Below are 22,770 nucleotides of genomic sequence, written 5' to 3' on the forward strand. Positions count from 1 at the left end.
TTCTTTCTCCTGTACATTGGATATAGAGATTTAGCCCATCTAAGGCTAATTTTTGGGGGTGTCTGCCCCCCCACAGAGGATGTGACCAGCTTCTTGCTGCATACAGCAGAAATGCAGGTCCTGGCAAGATGGTCCTACACTAATTGTTTTGGCTCTTTTTCTGAAACATCTGCCTCTGTGCAGCAAACTGTCCCCAGAACTGTGTGACCCTGGCTCTGTGCAACAGGGCAGTGCTCCTGCAAGTCTGAAGGGTTCAGCAGATGATGTGAGGGGACTGAATGCCAAATCTAGCAAGCTGGCTTTCAGCTACTGGGGAACAACACAGAGATCCTAGAGACAGGGTCTTGCTCATCCTCTGGTACCCCACAGAATCATGCCACTAAGAGTCACATGGAGTGATTAGTGCAATTCAGACTGCTCTTCCCTGCTTACCCTACCTGGTCTCATCACAAAAACTGCCCATATACCTGGAAATGTTCTCCATATACCTAGAAAACAAAGTCCTCAAGCAGACCAGACATCCAGTGCTGCCGCAGTGAATTCTTCTGCCCAGGCTGGCCTGTAAAAGCACTTACACCTGCAGATATGTTTACCTTCCCCATCAGCACCTGGCCCTGTGCAGGTCAGCACAGTCAGAGATTCTGCAGAAAAATCCCAGGTGCCAGATAAACAGCAATCCCAGCTAATGATTCTGCTCGCACACCCAATTCCAACTTGCAACTCCTTCCTGCTTTGTGCAGGAGCTTCCAGGTCAGGAGGTAGGAACTCAACTGGAGATTGAAAGCAGGCACAGCAACTGGAGAGTGTGGAGGTAGCCAGACCAAGACAAGAAAATTCATTGCAAGGTCTCAGTAATGTCAGGTCACACAGGTTCTTCATGGGCTTTCTTGGGCTTAGGAGTGGAGGCAGCTGTAATTACTGCTCCCTGAAACTTGCCTGGAATGGGCATCAAGAGATGGCTTCAGTGGGAAGGGAGGGACAAGAGGAGAGGAGAGGAGAGGAGAGGAGAGGAGAGGAGAGGAGAGGAGAGGAGAGGAGAGGAGAGGAGAGGAGAGGAGAGGAGAGGAGAGGAGAGGAGAGGAGAGGAGAGGAGAGGAGAGGAGAGGAGAGGAGAGGAGAGGAGAGGAGAGGAGAGGAGAGGAGAGGAGAGGAGAGGAGAGGAGAGGAGAGGAGAGGAGAGGAGAGGAGAGGAGAGGAGAGGAGAGGAGAGGAGAGGAGAGGAGAGGAGAGGAGATGCAGCACTCTGATCCAACATAATCTTTTTGAGAAAAACATAATGCCATACTAAATCCAGATTTTTTCCTTTTGGTAGGAGATGTGTGTGAGGGAGGTAATGGGCTTGAGACAAAAACTTCCCAGAGGTAGTTATAAATGATCTGTTGCCACCCAGTGAGGGGTGCCTTGGGTTCAGGACAGCTCATAGCTCATCCCCCAGTTGTGTCACTTCCCTGAGGCCAGCAGACACAAGGAGGAGAATGTGCTATCACACAACAAACTCAGTGGCTTGGGAGAATCTGAGAGGCTCAGGCTGACCAACCACATCTGAGCTCCTGCTGATGCCAGGCAAGAAATTTAGGGCAGGAGTCCTAGGGCATGAAGGTGAGATGAGATGTAGCTTAAGGCATCTGTACCATTGGGAGGACTTCATCCTGTCCCCATTTCTGGGTCTCTCCAGGGGCAAAGCAAGAGAAGGTGCAGCACATTTATAAGGACCTCTGGGAAATGAGCAGCTCACAGCCTGCCAGGCAGAGTGTGAGAGAAAAGAGGGGAGAGTCCCCTGTCCTAGTAATAGATTATAAAGATGACAACAGCTACCATGACAGATTGGCAGAGAGGGTTCTCTGTGCCCTGCAGCACCTGAAGAAGAGGATGTAGAAGAAGGCACAGAAGCAAGGAAATAATGGGGGAATCACAAAAAAGAAGCACTGTCTTGAACTATAGGTAGTGGATAATGCCTTCTCTTCTCTCTCTTCCTTCTCCTCTCCTACAGTTGGTGCTCACAGAGCATCAGGCCTGCGCTGCTGCTCCAGGAGCTGTCTGCAAGGGAGAGGCAGGGGCTGCCCGGAGCGGCGGAGGCGTCGAGGAGGAAGGCCAGCCAGCTGGCGGCAGATCTCATCTGAAGGCAAGCACACACACACACAGGTTGACAGATAATCAAAGCTTCCTTCCAGTTCTTCTCCAGCAGAATAGTTAGAGGCACATCCTTCACTGCATCTACAGAGGCTGTTGAAACTGCTCAATCCCCAAATACATGAGGCAAGCAAAGCAAGTCCTTAGGCTTTTATGAATTTCCTTCTGGCTTTATGCATATACATTACATGTTAAAACCACTTGTATTTTGCTGCAACAAAGATTGCATAAAAAATCTCAACTGGATCCTGCTTCTATTCATGAACAGAAATACTGAGATTTACTCTTTAACCTCAAAAGAGTGCAACTTTGAGTAAGGGTGTGTCTAGGACTACTAGACCATGATCAAGATCGAGGAATAGAGAGCTATCATATTTTTTAGTACCACAGTATCTACTTCCCAGTTTTTTTATCATGGCATGTGTATTATGTCCAAGACTGCATTGCATCAGAGCTCTTTCAAAGTCTAGGGAAGATATTGCATGTGGATCAAGGTCTAAGCCAACTAGTTAGCTTGGAGACTCTATCAGATGGCTGCAGGTGTCCTTCTAGCTAGCCTGTGATCCCACTCACCTTGCATGACCTCGTTCTCCTTGCAGATAATGCGAGTGCACACCTCCTTGTTTATTACGTACATGCGACGCACACTGCGGAATTGCCGGGATCAGCAAAGGAAGGCACAGGGACACAAAGAAACAAAAGAGGGGAACAGGGAATAAACATGTATATTCACTAGTGAGCAGGAAAATCCTAATTATGTTTTTATTTCTTAGCCAAGAATAAGGCTGCTCAATAGGAAAGTAATCTTTGTAAAGACTTAATGAAATCTTTGAATCATAGGAAGGCTTGAGTTGGAAGGGACATTGAAAATCACCTAGTTCCAAACTCACTTTCTTGGGCAGGAATGCCACCCACTGGGTCAGGTTGCTCAAGGCCCCACATCAGTCCCTGCCTTGAACACTCCCAAAGATGGGGCATTGACAACTTCCCTGGGCAATCTGTGCCAGTGGTGCCTCACCATCCTCTGAGTAAAGAATTTCTTCCTGACAACAAATCTAAATCTCTCTTCTTTCAGTTTAAAACTATTCCCCTTTGTCTTATCACTATTTTCCCATGTAAAACGTTGCTCTCTCTCTGTTTAATAAGCTCCCTTTAGGTACTGCAGGCTGCAATGGGTTCTCCCTGGAGCCTTCTCTTCTCCAAGCTGAATAATCCCAGGTCTCTCAGTCTGTCTGTAGGAGAGGTGTTCCATACCTCTGATCATTTTCATGGACCTATAAATGACCAAATACCTTAAATATTACAATATGGGGCACATTACAGCTCCTTAGTGCTGCACAGACTGTAGCCATTGTGCTGTTTTAAATAATTATCCTAAAAGAAAGCTCTGGGGATAGGATTCATCTCACCAATAGGTTCCCAGAGAAAACCTCTAGTCTTCAAAAGGAACAATTGCTGAACTAGGCCTACCATTTCTGAGCAGTTTCGCGCGCTTTTCTTAGGGACTGCTGGTTTCTTACCTTGTAACACAGAGGTAGCTGATACACTGCTTTACTGGCTTGTGAACAGAGTACAGGCGTGTGCAGGGGAACTTTTCCTCACGGCAGTCTGAGAACACACACACAAACACGGAGCTGCAACCCAGCATCATGGCCAGGTGCACTCATTCAGGCACAGATACCACCTCATCACTAGGTACAGTCCTCCAGGCTTCTAGGGGAGGACCCCAGCCTCTATTGTCACTCTCCTGTGAGAGATGGGGCTGGTTTAAAGAAGAGGAAAATAGTGCAGCCATTTCTGATCCCCTTGCCCCACAAGACAAAAGGAAGGGAAAGTTGAGTGAAATGCAAACCAAGCCCACTGGACACCCAGAATACAGAAGGCACATGTTGTAAAGGGGACAGACACAGATAAACAAAATGTAAATTTTAGTTGCATATTTAAGACATGGGTTCTAATAGATGTGCAATTATCCCATTTCAGGACACAAATCTAGCTCCTAGTTTTCCAGACAATCAACCCTGTAACTAACTACAATGGATTTTCTACTACAGTTCTTCTACTACTGTCCAATACAATGGATTTTCTTGCACATCATTCTGAAATGCCAGGTCTTGGCCACTGGCACTGACACAATATTGATCCATTTTATCTGGTCTGCTGATCTGCCAGCTCCTCCCTTTCCAGGTATGGCATCCAGGAGAAGGCTTCAGCTTTCACTACCATCATTCTCCAGTACTTCTAACTCAAGGAACAATTTAAAGCAATTTTCCAGGAGACAGAGCTGTGTGCCCAGCCAGAACCTCTCTGGAGAGCTAACAGGGTGGGTGAAAGTGGGTCTGGGAGAGGGTGCAGGCAGCAAACTTAAAACATACCTGATGAAGCCGTGGCTGTTTCGCTGTCAGACTGAACTGGAAGACAGAGGGTAGCAAAGTTAGTTATTGACCATAATTCCTTCCTAGGAAGCAGTTTAATCAAAACATATATCTGGAAAACTCTTTTAAGAGCCTTCTATTGTAACTTATAATGTGGAAAGAGATTTCATTGTTACTGACATGAAACCATAAAGTAAAAATCCAATCTGAGTCTAGTGCCAGCTATGCAGTCAACAATGCTAAAAATTTGCTTAATCTTTCCCATAAAGCATTACCACTACTGTTGAAAATTACAGTGTATGGACATTCTGACTTAAAAAGGCCAGGTAAATTTCTTTAGCTGCTGCAGTTACCCTTTATGGAGTCAAGAGGTGAAGGACTTTGTGACTGCCCTTCATAAGGAACAGTGACACACACCTTTAAGAAACAGCATCCCAACACCACTGGCTCTTTAATGTCCATGACAAGGGGTCAAAAAGAGACAGGTTTGTTACTCCCTCTGATAAAATAACCCCTCTGTACCACAGCAAACCAGTACATTTTATAATTTACCCAGTAACAAACCGGAAAGGAATTCAGAGAACTGACTGCCAGGGGCAAGTTCTTATGAGCAATTACAGAGGACTTCTGCTTCTGCTCAGGTGCCACAGTGTTAGCCAGAAACATTAACAAAACATGTGTGTTAAAGAGAATGAATCTTTTCAGTGTGGGGCTTAGGGGCAGTCAGAGAAGGCAGGATTCCAGGTGTGTAAGGGACTGTGTGAGGAGAGGGAGGAGGGTCCACAACATGCGGCTGCAAACTGAGAATAAACTCACCAGGAGGAAGAGGCACAGGTGGTGTGGCAGCTGCACCTGGAAAAAGAGATGTACTGGAAGATCTTAATTTGAGCTTACAGTCTCTTTCCTCCTGCCAGTGCTCTGCTGATGTCTTACCAGTCCTGACTAGCAGCCATCTCACATCTGGTTCATAGGCAATGCTGACTGTGGTGTTGTTATTATCTGATTTGTCAGAGTACCTGCAGGCTTTCCCTGCAAATATGCTGGATGTGCTAGAGCTGACAGGATGCTGCAGAGCAAAGATGGGTCCCAATGGCACATCCATTGTGAAGAGTTTTGGGTAAGCATTTTGAAGCCCAAGTTTGCAGTAAAGGCTTCACTTTTACTCTTTTACTCTTTAGATGTAGGTCAGTCACCACCAGTTTGGTCTGGACACTAAGTCCTATCTACCTTCCTACAGACTGTCAGGCCTCATATGCTGAACACAGCTGCTTCACCTCCCATCCCAACCACAAAGGTCATACATCTTGTAGATACAAAATTGTGCTTCCACTTTCCTCTTCAGTGTTGTCTTGAAGCATGGAGAAACGACTCTTCAACTACTTAAAGTTGAAAAGAAGGGTATTTATTACATGTGGTATAATTTCTAAAGGCACGTGCAAGGAGGAGTCACAGACTCTTGTTCTCTATTTATCTAAGAAAGGTTTTATATATTCACGTGGTTTCTATGGATGCCTGATACATAATCATTACCTGCCCATTTCATATTATAATTAGCTGAATATCTATCACAGCTGGGCAATTGTATCCTCTTAATTTGGTCAGTGGGATTTTGAAATAAGGGAGTGGGCATTTGGGAGGAAGAAAGCCACCTTCCTCATGGTGAACTCCTCACCTATGTCTGGTTGGCAGGACGTTTTCACCTGCTGGTCACGGTCCAAGCCCTTCTTGTTTGATTATTCTTAGAGGCCAGTTATTTTTATGGTTTCTGCCCTTCTACAGTACTCTGTCTATCCCCTCTCACTCCTAGCTTTACTTCTGGATATCTTTGTCACACTTTAACTAGGGTACATGATTCTTGCTAGCTACATTTCTAACTTAACTATTTAACTTATTTAAGATCTTAACCAAAATATGCAGTCTTTTACTGTCTTAATTATATTCCTAAGTAGCCCCTTGACTCATCTGCAGTTTTCAATTATCCTAATTACATGTCCAGCTGGCCTCTTGACTCAGTCTCATGGCAGTCTGACCCACAACAAATACTGCAGCCAGCTGATGAGCAGAGTCAGGGCAGAGGACAAACTGTGGAGCTGATGCTCTAGAGAACAAGACACCACTCTCAGATGAGTTCCCACACACTCAGAGCACACTCCCCAGAAACAGCCATGCACAGCTGCCTCTCTCTGAGCCATAGCATCGACCTCATGTGTTCTCCCTCTCCCTGCCCAGCTTGGTCTTCACCACCTCAGAGGGATGTGTCTGAAACACTGCTCCAGCAGACAGAGAAACCATCCCCAAGGCCAGTGGTGACAGATTTGAACTCAGAGTGGGGTTGGAAAAAGTGGGGAGGCTCCTTCTTGAGCCTCTCTTTTCCTCCATTGCCCATTGCTGGAATTACCTACACTGCCATCAGCTCTGTGTCCATCTCCTGGGGCCATCTCCACTCTCTAAGGACACGCACTGCATGCTCTAAGTGCTTGTCTTCCAAGTGCTCCATCTACCTGTCCCTTCACAGACATTTAGCTGCCCCCCTGTGACACAGCTGCAGGCACGGTGGGGCAGACAGTACTGAAAGAACAGAATTTCCACTTCCCCACTCCAACAATGCTCAGGGTTTGCTCTACTACTTTCAGGAGATTTTTGGCACCTCTGTCTCCTGAGAACTGAAGCACATCTGCTACCAGTCAGGAGAGACACACACACAGCCTGTGTCCCAGTTTGAACCTGTCCAATTTCTCACCCTCATCATTTAGTCTGTTTGTTCCTGCCACCTTCTCTGGAAGCCAAGGATGTGTGAGCTTTAAATTTCATGGCTTCCTGCAGTGGAAACCTCTTCAGGGAGCCCAGGTACATAAAGTGAGATTGGCATTTCCTTGGAGAACAGACCATTAAGTTACCCTAAATTCATCTCCCTGTGTGGAGCACAAAAAGGGCTCCCAGACAGCCATAAGTGCTGGAAGAATGCTGCCACAACTCAGAAGTGGGATGAGGAGTTTCTGGGCATAATGGGTAATTTCTGTGGCTGCCTAGGCAGCAGTGGTGAAAAGGGAAAAAGAAGCATGAAGATGCCAAGAGATTGGAGCTTACCAGAGCTGTCAGGGGGAACTCCACCTGGAAAAGAGAATATCCTTGAAAAAGCTTTTCTTTACTTTATGGTCCCTTACACAGCCAGCCAGGGCCAGCTTGAATTACCTCTCCTGCCATCACAGGCTCATGACACAGTGGGATCCAACCCAGCAAACACATAATCAAACACAGTACCCCCAACCTGCCCGTATCCACTCCCCTTTCTGGTGGCTAGACTGGGACTGGATTTCTTAGTGCACATGTTGTATCAACCCTCTGTATTTTGGAGGCATATCTTGACTTCTCAGATATGGCTGCTGTTGGCAACTTGATGGGAAAGAAAGACTTCTGAAATGAAGGTGCTGAGGGGTCTTGCAGCACTAGGGACAGACAGCTGAGGGCACCCATGGCACAGAAGGAGGGAGGCAACCCCAAAACTTAGCCTTGACTGCAGAAATTCATCAGTGGATGAGTTTCTTTGAAAAGCAATTGATGGCAAAGCTGAGGTAGAGAGGTAAAGCATGAAGGAAAGGATGCTTGGAGGACATGTTTTGACCTGGGTTCTGAATAGTTTTCTGGGAAACTGCAGATATTACATATCATAGGATCATAGCTGGGAGATGGCTGCAGGCTTAGCCAGGGGCTTCAGGTTTGAAGAAAAGACAAGCCCTTGTGGTCCTTTTGGGTGCTGAAGCATGATGCAAATGTACATTCATCTTATCTTACCATATGGCAAAAACGGATTAAGGTCCAGAAGGATAAATCAATTCACCCCCAACAACACAGCCAGTAAGAAGATCAGTCAATATCCTTTCCCAATGGCCTCACTACTAAAGCATCATGCCATTTGTGCACCATTCTCCTTAGGATTTTTCTGAGCAGCAGTAGAGTTCCCCAAGCATCTCATGGTTGAAGATGTACCAGCTTTTGTGGACCTCCTACAACCCTTGACTGTGAACATAACTTTGTACCCTTCAGCTAAGTGTTCAGGACCCCTGCACTAAAGAATTATTTGTATAGAGCATGTAACACCAAGCATCATGCCTTGGGGAACTTATTTAATCTTCACTGAAAAGTAAGCTTGCAATATCAGAGACAAAGAAACAGTAACATGCCTGTAATACTTACCAGTAGCAGTTTCTGGTTCTTGCCCATTGACCATCCATGGAAACCAGTCTGCAAGAGAAGAGAGGGGCATAACAAAAGACAGATTTTTATAGTCTGCAGGTTTTGTGAAATTTTAATGTTTATCTATCCAGGAGACACCACTGCCCTCTGCTGAAGGGAGCAATGCTCTCTACTCAGCCTCAGCCTCCACTGCTAGCTGTGTTTGCTGTTTAAAGGCTCGTGGATACAGCAGGTCCTGATCCTATCCCTGCTGCTTCCACCAGGGGCAATGGCTAGGCACAGGGACAAGTTAGTAAATACCTCCAGATCTGCTTGCTACCAGACTTTGCCCTTCTGAAACCTCATTTGATGCATTTTGAAAAAAAAAAAAAAAATCAATGTGGCCTCCCTGCTCTGGAGGCTGAGCAAAATCCCTATCTCTATTTTATAAAAGAGGAAACTGAGTCATGGAAATTATTCACTTGGGGGCACGGGTTGAGTCATTGGTACAGTAAAAAGCAGACTGCAGGTTTTGTAGCTCCTTAGGCAAATCATCCAGCCTGGGTATGGAGCACAGAGCAGACAATCTTTCCCCTCTCAGCCTCTGGGTGAACCGGAGAAGACGAATGATGAAGGCTTGGCTGTGCATACTACATGGAAGGAACTGAAGCTGGGCTAGACTGTTTGTTTGTTTAAATATAAAGGGTGACAGAGCAGCTTCCTTAGAGCAGCCAGGAATAGGAAAATATTTCCTGCTAGCCACAGACGAGGGAAATGTCTGCATAACTGGGGTGGGATGAAGGAAGGAGTTGGCAGGAAAAAGCCAGTGATCTGGGGCACTGCAGGAATGTGTGCATGACCAGCCCAAAAACCAGCACATCCCACTACATCCTGCGGCCTCAGCCTGCAGCTTTCTGCTCTTAATGGGAGGGAGCACTGTGTGGGTAAAACTATCAGGTCTGGAGTTTTTGTCATAGCTCTTCCACATTCCAAGGGCAGTTACTTGCAGGCCACAGAGGGTCTCTTGGGACCCCTACATAATCCTGCTCTACAGCATTACAGGAGTTGCTGGACCCTGATATTCTGTTCCCCACCCAGCTGCCAGCTGCTGGCGATTAACCCAGGGAGGGCCAGACATGCATAATAACTTCAGAATACAATCTAATACAGCCCAAAAATTCCCCTGTTCTGGATAATCTCTCAATTGTAACAAGTGGGAAAGAAAATGGTGTTGAGCACCTTCTCATTTGTTACTGATGCAAAAGGAAGGATGAAAATCCTGAAACCATTGCAGAAGCCAGCAGTGCTGGATTTGAAGAGATGTGTAGAAAAGACAGGGTGGCTCTTCCCCTTTTCCTAACTTTGAAAAGTCAGCTATTACAAATCTTGTTTCCCCCTAGGGGTTGAATAGAAAACCAATCCAACTCCAAAACAAAAGGACATAAGTGAAGTGAAATCTCTGCACACCAGGCAAGGACAAAAAGGTTGATTTTCTTATCCACCTTCAATCACTTCAATTTATAATTACTATGGTACCCAATAAACAAGCCTTATAAACAACTGGACTTTCTTATCCAAGCTGCAGTAAATTCATCCTTGAGATCTAGAACTACAACCTTAACCCACCAAATTTGTAACTTATCCAAAATCAAAAGAAACAATGAGAGACCAGCTGGTGATTCCTGTTATTTTCTAAGTTAAGACAAACAAACCCAAAGAGAAGTGCTAAAACAAAATACTCAAAAGTAAGAAATATTCCTTTCGGGCTTTCTTCATGTACAATAAAAACCACTGCCTTTTTTTTCATGTTTCAAATTGTAGCCCACCTATAAGCTCATCTCTTGGATGCCTCACCTCCCTGCTTCACAGTCATAAACATGACATTGTTTATGGAGCACCTTTAAAGGAAAAAGTGCTATTTGGAGCAGAATCAGGATCAAGGAGGGTATTAGAATAACCTAGTTTGAAAGTGATACGTACGGTCTTTCCTGGACAAGGCTTTGCCCATTCACTGAAATTAATCTTTCACTATCTGTCCTGAGTCTTCTGACTATAATGTCTGATGCTACCCTCTTGTTTTATTCTTTGTTGTTGTTGTTGTTGTTGTTGTTGTGCTTTAAAAAAAAAAACTGATCTGAATTTTTGCCAAAGTATCTCCAAGCAAACAAAGTAATGGAGACACAAAACAGAGTAACAACCACCACCACCACCAAAAGCAGAAAACGGTCTGAACTACAGAGGTGAGGTTTCTCAAAACAGCTGTACAAATACTACAAAACCTCCCAGCAGCTGAGTGGCTTGGAATGAGGTCATTCCAGCAGGAACTGCTAGTGACAGCAAACATGTCACAACTGTGACAGAACAAATTTTGCAGAGCACTGGGAAATGCCCTGCAGATCAGGCATACACAGGTGGTAAAGCAGTAAGCACAAAGCACACCTAACTCTCTTTCTCAGTTTGATCTGGATGTTTTGCTTACTGTAACATACCTAGAGTAGAAGCTGTGGACCTTTGTCTCTTGTGACTCCCAGTACTTTCTGGAGAGTGTCACAGATGGGAAACTGTTTCCAGTTCCTAAATTTCTCCTTACAATCCCATATTCACCTTGCCTTTCCTGTTCAGTCCTTCCCCCTTCTCCACCCCTCTACATATCTTTGCCTTTGTCGTTAGATCATTGCACATTATTCTGTGTAGGAAACTCAGCGGGGCCCAGGTGGGGAAGAAATCTTTCCCCAGGGCATAAGGACTCACCAGCTGGGGACAAGAAGAGTGTTAAGACACAAAACAGTATACGGGTTCCAGAGGTCTTCATCCCTGTGTAGTGCAGGAGAGAACAGAGGAAAGCTAAAAGAGGAACTGGTATACCCTTCCCTATACTTCAGAAACTTTGCTGCTTGTATCCATTTTCTTCTCAAGACCATTTGGTCTTCCCAGCCTCCCTCCTGTCTCCCTCCTTATGTGGCCAGTATCCCAGTTATTTCTGAAACATTCTAGACTGAACTTATAACACCACCTGCTTTGCTTCCCTTTTCCACCTCCTTTCTCGAGTCCCCATCTCTTTTCCCATTTGGATGGCTAAGCCCTGCTCCACACACACCACACCCTCAGCATGCAACGGAAAGTTTCCCCCACGTTCTCTCCCTCCATTCTCTTCTACTCTTCAGTTATTTCGAGGAGCACTGAAAGAAAAGACAGGGTCCCCATCACTTACTGCAGCCCTCAGCTTCCACTCCCTTCAGCAGCAGACGCTCTGCTTTTCCCCTTCGGCGCCCCCCCAGTTTGGCTATTGGGTAAATCACATGCAGCCACACCCAGAACACGTTCTCCTTTTCGTTGTCTTCAAAATACAATTTCTGGGAAAAGAGAAAAAAAAAGAAAAAAAACCCCAAGAAGCCAGCGAGATGGAGGGATATGGTATCATCATGCATGTGGAATGAGGGGGGGAGCGAGGAGCAGCAGCCCACACCCTCATTCCAGAGTTTATTGTCCTCCGAAGGGGCTCCTCCCATTCCCCCAGGATGGCCCAGCACCAGGGATGGATTCCTGGGTCTGCGTTGCACTCTGGTGTCCCGTTTCGCCCTGCCCTTCTGTGCAGCCCGGCTTCTCCTCAGGCCGCTACCTCCAGCCACGTTTCCCGACTCAGCTGCTGCCAGTCCCCACCCAGCGCTCCGGTCCCCTTCCCCGTTTCCCTGGCTGCCTGTGGCACAGGGACATGCGGAGCCCGCATCCCGTTCTCCCGCAGGACGCGCCCGGGTTCTCCCCGCGCCGCGGCACCGAGCAGGGCCGGTGGCGGGGCCGGTGGCGGGGGCAGGCGGGCTGGCAGGGGCCACCGGAGGGCAGCGACAGCGGGGACATCGCCCCGCTGCCTCGCTGGCGCTTCCCGGCGGGATGGAGGGACTGGGCTTCCTACTGCGCCAGGCTCGGGGCGGGCAGGGAGCACAAGGAACGGGAACAGGTACCGGCCACGGGGCCCGTCCTGCAGCGCCGCTGCCGTTCTGGCCCGAGAAAGGCAGGCAAAAAAAAAAAAAAAAAAAAAAAAATTAGGAAAATGAGAGAGACACAAACGGAGAAGGAAGACGATGAATGAGACCTGACCTTCACTGCCATCCTCCTGGCTCCCCTGTGCCTCCAAGCACGGTGCATTTTATGATTGACGAAGGGGCAAGCCCCACAAGTCCCACTGGAATAGCCAGTCTCCCCTAACCCTTCCTCCAACAGCCCTTGGATCTGACCTCCTTCTGTTGCTTTCACTGCCTTCTTTTCCCTTTACTGCTTCTGTAACAACTCTGCTGGGTTTGAGGAGGCACTGGGTGAGCTTTAAGACACAATCTCAGTCCTGGAGTCAAGGAGAAGGCTAGGAAATACCCCCAATTCCCTATCTCATACAGCAATGAGAGACAGAAACCTTGTAAGGGAAAGCTGTGTCCCCTAAGCCTCATCCTGGTAGCTTGGTATCCCCATTTTTCTCAACTAATTGCAAGCTGAAAATAAAATGCCTACAATGCCTTATACACAGTTACTAAGGAAATGCTCACTATATCCTCCTTGCCATGCCAGACCCATGTTGCCCACACCTGACACAACTGAAGCCACCGCTTCTTACCTGAGGGTGGCTGAACACTGTTTTTGGCAGTGCTCAAGAGGAAAATGACCGTTCCTTCTTATTTGTGGTCCTCCCAAGACTCCTGGAGGATGCACGGATGGTGGACCACACCAGAAGAGGTGCAGAGGGGCTGGGGAAAGCTAAGCATTTCCCTGCTCACCGGGGCAGCCCTCTGAACCCAAACACCATTCCTCTCTTTCACTGGAGCAAGACACCACCATTCCCACTTTCAGGGACCAGCTAAAACTGAGTCCATTGGAAATGCTCAAGAGGTTGTTAAACAAACAGAAGGATATGACAGAAGTTATAACCACACAGCAGTTCTGGAAGTCCACATAGCAGTATGTTTGGACAATTTTCCATACACCTTGGTTTGGCTTTTGTTTTTCTCTGTGCCTCTGTGTTGTCATTTGAGCTGTTACTGCTTAAGAGGCTAACTAAAACATCCTGAAGGCCTGGTGAGTTTTCAGCACATTTATTTGGAAATTTTCATTGATGCCAAATGTTCTCACCTACCAATATGTTGATGTGCCACCATCTCCCACAGAGCACCGGATCCACGGCCAGTACTGGATCAGGTTTCTGCTGATTGCTTTTGAGCTTTAATTTTTTTCTCTGAGAGTGGAAGATATTCTCCCTCAGCTGCTTGGTGGGGGTAGATCCCTTGTGCTAGCAGAACCCCTCCATTTGGAGAGCTTGGTGCAGATGGGGGCGATGCTGCTGGTGATGGAATTGTTGGCTGGAAGCTGTTCAGTATTTTACATACCAGACGAGCCGCAGAGAAATAGCTGGAGGTGTCCTGCTGCTCTTGCTCGCGGTGGACACCGGAGGGAGCCGCAGCACACCGTCAATTGAACACCCCTTTTTCTCTTGAAGTCCAAGCCCATTCTCCAAGAGATGTGGCACTGCATCTGCAGGCCTTCATCGTGTATGAAGCATCTCCTCTTAGCTCTCCTCTTTTTCAGCCTACTGGATTAGTAACTGTTCAACTTGTTTTTTGTGATAGAAAATAATCTTGATTTCCTCCCCTCCATTGCTTGACATTGACAAAGATTGCTGGATGCCCTTCATGGCTGGGAGAGACGAATACTTCACATACTTCTGCACGTTCCCTTCTCACTGATGTTGCTTGTTTTCTGCTTTGCATGCTGCTGTCCTCCATCACAGGGTATCTTGGGGGAATCTACAGCTGATGACTCAAGGTAAAGCACTCTTTCTTCTAAAAGTTTAAAGGTATCAGTGCCACAGTATGGCAGGAAGAACTGCTCTAAAAAGAACTCTTTGCCACAGTAAATGGCATGGGTGACTCATAGAGGAAACACTTCCATACATATATTCCCTCAAGTGCTGACCCCAGTGCCTGTAGCTGTTTACCTAAGATCAGATGCAGCAACAGTGATTCAGCAAAAACTTATCTTTCCAGTTGGTACTGATCCCATTATGTTTATCTGGGATGCTGTAGTAATGGTAGCATATTTTGGATAAGATACAAAATCAGCCTTCCTGGAAATTAAAATCTCCTGGTGCATTTCACCCTGTAGACTACTGCATCTGAACAGACAAAGTGATCCTGGGGCATGCTATTTGCAAAGGTCTTGGAGACTTTTACCTCTCCTCTTGGTTTCCCTGACCTTCCTGTATCCTCATGGTAACAGGGCATTAAGTTACATCTGAGTGATAAGAAATTAATGAACTGCTGTGAGATCTGTGAATGCATCGTGTCAATAATGCAGCTCCAGTAGTCATGTGAATTGGGGCTGAAAGGAATTTTCTTGGGACCTCACTACTGATGGGCTCCTTTAATACCTGGGGTCTGACACCATCCTGCAGTTGTTCCACTGGTGTTGCTGAGGTCATCAGTGGGTAGGGACATGAGTTAAAGGCCAGATCAATCTATCCTCAATTTTGGGAGCTTCACATCCTCATCACATTGTGGAAGAGTGAACCCTGCCAAGTACAGGAGCCTAGACACACAATTTGTCTCTATTTTACTCATAGTCATGTTTTCCCATCTAGAAAAATAAGGAATTCTTCACCCCTTTATTTCCAAATCAACAAGGCAGTGCTTAGAGGGAAGGTAGTCTTGCAATCACAAAATACACTAAGGTAGTCCATAAAATTCTAATTAATACTTCTCAGCTACTCCAAATCTGCTTGGCATTGTGAAGAACTGAGCACAAGAAGAGGAAATCAGTGAGCTCTTTGCTCTTTGGTTGGTGATTTGGCCCTGTGCTTCAGGCTTCTCATGGCCAATGTGGTTATAGCAAGTTGTCAGGGCCTTCTTTCTTCACTGGTGGTGCTTTGGCGTTTCCTTCTCTGCTCTTTCTGTAGTTCTTACTATCACAAACATCCTTCCTTTCTGATCCTTTTGTACTGTCTCAGGGTTGATTCTTCCTGGCTGTTTCACCTGTTCCTCCACCCTCTCCTTTCTCCAAGGAGCTGAGCTCAAATACAGATTTTCTCAGGGAGCTTTTTCCAAAACTGTTCTCTCAGGGGATGCATAACATTTTAAGCTTAACAAACATATAAATCCCTCCTGCAGGCTCAGTTATGTGTCCCCATACAGACTCTGGAGCGCATAGAAACACCATATTTAATTCAACTGGTGCAATTTTATACACAGATGAGGCTGCAGACACAAGCAGAACACCAGCAAGGACACGATGGATTCTTCCTTCCCTTCTCCCATCTCTTCTGGACATCACAAACCCTGGAGCAAAGCCAGCAGGATTAATCCTCCTGTTGCAGCCCAGCAATCATGCCCTGGAGCAGTAACCAGAGCTGGCTGAAGAAGTCACTGCTGGGAAGTAGAGCTGTGTCTTACACCGACACAGACAGGTTCACAGAGCTGCTCTGGCACAGATCAATTCACAGCTGAGCTTTCCAAACAATACAGTATCTGTCTTAAAGTCCAGCCTCTTGTCATTTAGTAGTCCTGCATGGTGGAAGAGATTTTAGTGGTTTTGTCTACCCTAACAGTCCAAAGCCAGCAAAACTATATTAATTATATTTCAAAATAGCATACCCTCTAAGCTTTTAAATATCATTGGTGAAGGGGGCAAAGTTGGCAACTTTAAAAGCCATTTACTTTAAATTCTGTAATGTTTATGAAAGATCTGTTATCAAAGCCTTTTTTAAAACTGGCCACATCCAAAATATTCAGACTGAATATGTTGAAGTTCTCTGTGTCAGCATTGACAGCACTCACTCTGCTTCTGAAAGGATTTAAGAAAGAAGAACAAATTGTTCTAAGTCGAAGAAATGCAAATGATGTTATATGTTAGCAGACAAATTGATGAGGGTTTACATTGTGGGGAAATTAGGAAGCACCACTTTCAGGTTTACATCCCTCCATTTCCTATACCTTCACAGGGACTGTAAAGTCTGACTTAAATATTCATTTGTGCTTTATTCTACAGTTGACATTACAGGAATCTGAACAAAGATTTCGGGAATTACTGAAACCACATTGATATAAATCACTGTGTTTCCTGTAGGTACTGCTGACTTCAAACATGTCACCTGAATTTTCCTGTGACCTTCCCTGGGCGTAGTCACTATTCTATTCAATAGCAGACTGATGTCAAGGCAAACAATGTTAATGAAAATCTGTCCTGATGTGAAATGTGTACATGTAAAAGGCCTGCACTGCTTTAGCTCACCTCAGCTTTAAAGAGATGAAAACAGCAACAAATATAGACCATTCTATATATCAACATCAACAGCACCTTCACAACATGCCTGTAAAAGGGCAACACTGGTAGCTGAAAAATCTACTCTGGTACTATTCTAATGATTTCTTGCCTCAGTCCATCAATGCAGCTGCCCTGATATGTATCTTCTTATGAGAAAACCTTCAATTATTTACTCTTGAGTTTTCTTGCCATGTCTGCCATCTCAGATTTCTCTCCAATTTCATTCTTGGGGGTTTTTTTTTGCTATGTTTTCTTTCTCCTGCATCTAATCACATCCCCCCCCCTTTCTGCATTTATTCCTCTGATTCTGTATATGCCTTCTTTCTTTCTTTCTTTCTTTCTTTCTTTCTTTCTTTCTTTCTTTCTTTCTTTCTTTCTTTCTTTCTTTCTTTCTTTCTTTCTTTCTTTCTTTCTTTCTTTCTTTCTTTCTTTCTTTCTTTCTTTCTTTCTTTCTTTCTTTCTTTCTTTCTTTCTTTCTTTCTTTCTTTCTTTCTTTCTTTCTTTCTTTTCTTTCTTTCTTTCTCTCTCTCTTTCTTTCTCTCTCTCCCTCTTTATCTCTCTCTTTCTCTCTCTCTCTCTTTCTTTCTTTCTCTCTCTCTCTTTCTCTGTTTCTCTCTTTCCCTCTTTCTCTCTTCCTTTTCCCTCCCCACAAGTGCTGTCTCCTGGTTTTTCTATCTGAACAAGCTTTTCTGACTCTGGCGTTCTCTCTGTCTCCTTGGTTTCCTTTCAATCGCCCTCACTGGAATGTTGGCAGAAACATATTTTTCTTTGAAAACAAAGAGACTAAATAAGTAAAGGAATAAATAAAATAGCTGGAAGCAGATGGGAGGTCTCCATTCCAGGAGGGTCTGTATTCTGCGAGCTTTTCTCACTTCCTAGCAAAGGAGGAGATAGTTGCACTCCCTGCCCACCCACCCTTGCCTCACGGGGAGCCAGCCTTCCCCCTCCCCTGGTGTGAGGACCTTGCTGGGAGTGATGGATTGCACTGCAGCGAGGGCTGGGAAACACTGCAGGGAGAGGAGGGGGAGGGATGAGGAAGGAAGGGGAGAGGGAGGGAAGAAGGGAGGAGACTCGCTGCCAGCGTCAGCCTAGGAAGGATGTAACGGGGCTGATGAGGAGACACGAAGGGGGGATTGGAAAACGAGGATGGGGAGGGCATGGCTGGGAGAGCGTGCGTTTCTGCAGGCAGCACGGCTCCGATGAGATTGGTGAACCCAGGAATGATGGAGGCACCAGGCAGTGGGGGCAAGGCTGGCACTGGGCAGCAGGGGAGACGGGCGGGGAAAATGGAAACGACATAGAGAAAGGGAGGAGGAGAGAAAGTCGGAGCTAGAGAAGATAAGGCTTTGGTTGTACAGCAACGACAAAAGGACACAACTCTGGAAATCTGGATTTTTTTGGAGCTGTAACAGAGGAGGCAGTGTTGATGTAGAAACACTCAAAAGGTCAAACAAAGCGTGCTGCAAACTGTACTGAAATGGGTTTTCATTGCACTCCGAAGGGTGGTAACGGGATGACCTCTGGGCAGTAGCGAGGTACATCTATGCGGCCGAAGCTACTGGTGATGGAGCTTGCAGCGTCTGGCTGCAGCGGCTTCATTGCCCTGTGGATTTTGGCAAGGGGGATGCGTCCTTTTGCCTGGGCACTGCGAGGAATGCAGATGACCTCCTCCCCACTGAACCAATTGCAAGTGCTGCTGAAACATGAGTTGTCATTGTTTGTTGCCTTTCACGCTTCTCTTCTTTCTCTCTCTCTCTCTTTTACTATACATTTCTCCATCTGTTCCTCATTCATTGCCCAGATTTTTCCTCCATCTCTCCGTTTCCAGCACTACCTTCATCCCTCCCTTCCTCTCCCTCTCCCCTGCCCACTCGCAGGCGCAGGGCTGGGAAGGGAAGGGGCTCGGCGGGACCCGGGGCCGCGGGGCTGGCGGGGATGGGGAGCGGGGCGGGGGTGCTGGCAGCCATGCGAGCAGCCCGGAGAACGCTGTCCCGCCCTACAACTTCGCGGAGAGACCCTTCCCCCTCTCGCCATCCACTCACGCTCCTCTCGCCATCCCCTCATCCCCCTCTGGCTACAGCTGGCTCTCCGCCCCCCATCGCAGCGCACCAGCTGCCGTTTCCAGCTACACTGACCTAGTTTTGGCCTCCCTGCGAGCCACCTCTGTGCCCTTCCTCCCTCAGCACCTGGCGCAGGAGAAGGGAAGGGGAAGGGTCCCCTGGCACTGCAGGGAGCCTCCTGAGCACGGCTCCCATCATGGCGCCGGACCCTGCGAGGGGAGACCAGAACAGGAGAGGCAGGCGCCCGCCCCCTAATCGGCTCCATCGGCTCCAGGCAGGCGAGCGGAGTGGAGCGGGGTGTGTAAGCACCCTTGCTAGCGGCGAGAGGGGGCATCAGCCAGGTGAAGAACAATGAAGAAACTGCTCCCCACGAATGAGAGAAGACAACCCTCAGATTGCCAGCTCTCGTCAGCTCCGGTGACAGAACTGCCGGACACAAGAGGAAAACACTAACACGACTGGGATAAGCTCGAGGACATTTAACCAGCTGCCTGAAGCTCTTTAGCTCGGAGGGCAGATGTTTATCAGACTTAATGCAGCAAAGTGCCTGCGAGATATAGCCATTCTGTGGTTGCATCAGATCCTTCCCAACAGGCACCGAAATCCAAAGTCATCACTGCAACAACATTCATCAAAAGACAATGGGGAAGGAGACAGAAAAGGGCAAAACAGGAGTCAAAAAGAGGTAAAGGAGCAGGAAACAAAGGCAGGCAGGCAGGAACTTTCTCAGGATGGTAAAGGAAAAATGCAGACTGGGAAAAACAGCTGGAGAAGGGGCCAGGCAGACGACAGGGACTGGAAGAAGAGAGATACAGACAAAATGTTTTCCTTTCAAATGAGTGTGTCCATCGAAAGCACATTCACCCTTCTGTCCAGCTCCTCAGTACCGTTCTGTTTCCCTGCAGCAGAACTGCAAATCAGTTGGGAGAAATGCACTCCTGTCTTGTGGAACTGGGAGCTGCTGGTTATATACCAGTCTTTGAAGCTTACCAGCTGCTATTCATCCTTCCCTTTGTTTCTGTGTGCAACTATGCCCGCCTGGGCTTCTTTGTGTCTCTCAGTCCTCAAACTGTGCCCAGAATAAGGATAACAGGAGCCTCTGACCTTCTCCAAAGTTACCTATTCAATGAGATGCATGCACTCCTCCCTTATGTCCCCAAATGGTTGCTGTCTGTCAGAAAAGGTCTTTCAATGCCCCTGCAAGCCCTTTTCTTCTGTCAAGATTGTACCCTGAGCCTGAGACTCGTCTCAGATGCTGGGAAGAAGGGGTTCCCATTCCTTCTATTCCACCACATGCAAACACCACCGTTATTTTGTCCCAGTATTTACAGCAAAATAATTATTTCCCCCCGCAGTAGCCTGCTGGCTCCCTTCCCACTGCCTGGCATAGGAAACGGGCAGTCGCGCCCTCCCCTTGCCGGTGCGTTCGGCACCGGCCGGCCCCCCAGCCCACGACCGCAGTCAATCCCTGCAGGGGTTCAGAGGTCCCCGAAGGGCGCTACCCGGGCAGCATCACCCGCGCAGCCCCGGCCCCTCTGCCCTCACGCCGCTCCGCCGTCCCGGGGCGCTCCGAGGCCGGCCCGCGCTGCCGCTGGCGGCACGGCGGCGCTGGCAGCCAGCCCGGCGGCAGAGACCGCGCCGCCGCCGCCGGCCGAGCCGGCTGCCACGGGCAGGGCCGGGCTCCTCGGCACCGCCGCCGCCAGCGCCGCCGCCGCTGCCCGCAGCGCCCCGCCCGCACCCGGGCGAGGAGGATGCGGGTGCGCGCTCGGGTGCGGTGGGCAGCGGAGGCGAGCCTGGGGCTGGACCCTCCCGCGCTGGAGCCACAGCCTCCCCACGCCGACCCCTCAGTGTGTCCGCGCCGGCAGCAGCGGCGGGCAGTGCCCACCGGGCTGGTCCCCACCCCAACGCGGGGGCAGAGGAGCAGCTCGGCACTCGGTGCCACGGGCAGCAGGGCATGGAGCTGTACATGGGGAGCAGGGCCGCCTCTGGCGTGGGAAGCCCGTGTGTGTAGGGCAATGGGCTGTGTTTATGCCGAGACATGGGTGGGTTCGGTTTGATGAACCACATGGAGTCAGGCACATGGGTGACAGACCCACCTGCAAGCCGGGGTTCACATTCTGCAGGGCATGGTGTGGCACTGAGTCAGTGAAACTTGGAACTTTCTGCAGACCCCCTTAGCTGGGAGTCCTTTGTGTTAGCAGTAGTTTCTCCATTTTCTATCTTACAGTAGTTAATTCAGAACAGGAATTAGTGTAACAGCAGAACCAATGAGAAGCTGGGGTTGTATGAAATTAAAGATGAATTTGCACCACTTGGCATAGTCCTCATTTTACATGGTATGAAACAAGAATGATACGGCCATTTTCCTGTTGAAACACAGGCCAGAAGTTGTTTCCCTTCAATGGACCATCTGTGTTCACATGTGAGCCCAAGCATTCATGTGTGAACACAGGCCTATACCTTGCCTTCTAAATATTTTTTTTTTTTACTCTTCAGTCATCCAAGCGGGAAGAAGAAACTTTGCTATGAGACTCAGCTGACCAAATGAGTAGCTACTGAAGACACAGGGGAGCACACAGCACATGGGAAAATGAGTATAAATAATTAGGCTTAGCAACATTTGCAGGCTGGACTTTCCATCATTGTTACATCACAAGGTCACACACTCAACTAGAGACAGTATACGAAACTTTACAATGTTAATAATGGGATAATATCCTGCAGGCTTTGGCTTCAGGACTAAACAGCTGGTTTGCAGTTGTAGTGAACTCAGTGACAAAAGATGTTTCATGGAATCAACCGTGAAATCAGAATTTGCATACATTAAGGCTTTGGACCAGTCCTTATATTATGCATTACAGAGCGCATGGGAAAAATCTCAAAAGAAAGGTGCCAGGATTTGTTAGTGTTCAGAGGCATCCATTCCTTGTTGATACTACAATTATAATTCTTCCCTAAAGGGTGAAGCTTGGTATTCTTTCTGGACCACTGACACTGGGGGCACTGTCCAATATTGTTCTTGCACAATAAAATAGTAAGAATTTTGTTCTGAGAAGAGATAACACGAGAGACCTTGCCTTCACTGGCACAAAAAACAAAAACAAAAACAAAAAACAAAAACAAAAAAAGAAAAAAGAAAAATGGAAAAAATTAAAAATAATAGAAAAAATAAAAAAGATCTTGCCTAATTCTTGGAAACTATAACATCTACATGTAACTCAGTTGTAGTGACAACTCTTTATTAAAAAAAGAACTCAAAAGCTTCTGCAGCAGTAGGCACATCTTAGGTTGGCACATCCTAAGTAATAAATTGACCCTTTCTTCTGCTCTACCTCTCCAGAAAGGGCAAAAGACTCTCATGACTCATTCCAAACTCACTTAGATTTCTAGATGATAGGAAATTGTTCTAGAGATATGGGGTATACAACCTGGGACAAAGCTCAACCAATACAATTAGAGCAGCTCAACGAACAATAATAAAAAGGATACTGGGCTACATTTTTGCATAAGAGAGCACTAGGAATGTAAGTGGTAGTTGGCAGAATAAATTGTTACTGATAATTGTAAGACCCAGCTGAAGTATCCCAAATGGTTTGAGATCAAATATCTTACTGTTACCATGACGAGTGTTTTTCCTGCACTTGTAGAATGACTTCCTCTCATATGTCTTATAACCAAACATGCATTTGTATGGCCAAAAATCTACATTCCTGAATTCCCCAGCTGTGCAATTC

At 47.1% G+C, this 22,770-nt stretch overlaps 1 protein-coding gene across 1 annotated transcript; it reads right to left on the reverse strand.

Moving 5' to 3' along the window:
- Nucleotides 1-1,242: 1,242 nt before the first annotated feature.
- MFAP5 (microfibril associated protein 5) lies at nt 1,243-12,102 on the reverse strand. The gene is given in 10 exon segments (XM_059494004.1): nt 1,243-2,116; nt 2,704-2,777; nt 3,651-3,738; nt 4,506-4,541; nt 5,322-5,357; nt 7,593-7,616; nt 8,700-8,747; nt 11,430-11,492; nt 11,890-12,060; nt 12,063-12,102. Coding segments are annotated over 10 exon segments (699 nt in total). The 3' UTR covers nt 1,243-1,997.
- Nucleotides 12,103-22,770: the final 10,668 nt, after the last annotated feature.

Source organism: Ammospiza nelsoni, chromosome 2 (genome assembly GCF_027579445.1).
Source record: "Ammospiza nelsoni isolate bAmmNel1 chromosome 2, bAmmNel1.pri, whole genome shotgun sequence".
NCBI lineage: Eukaryota > Metazoa > Chordata > Aves > Passeriformes > Passerellidae > Ammospiza > Ammospiza nelsoni.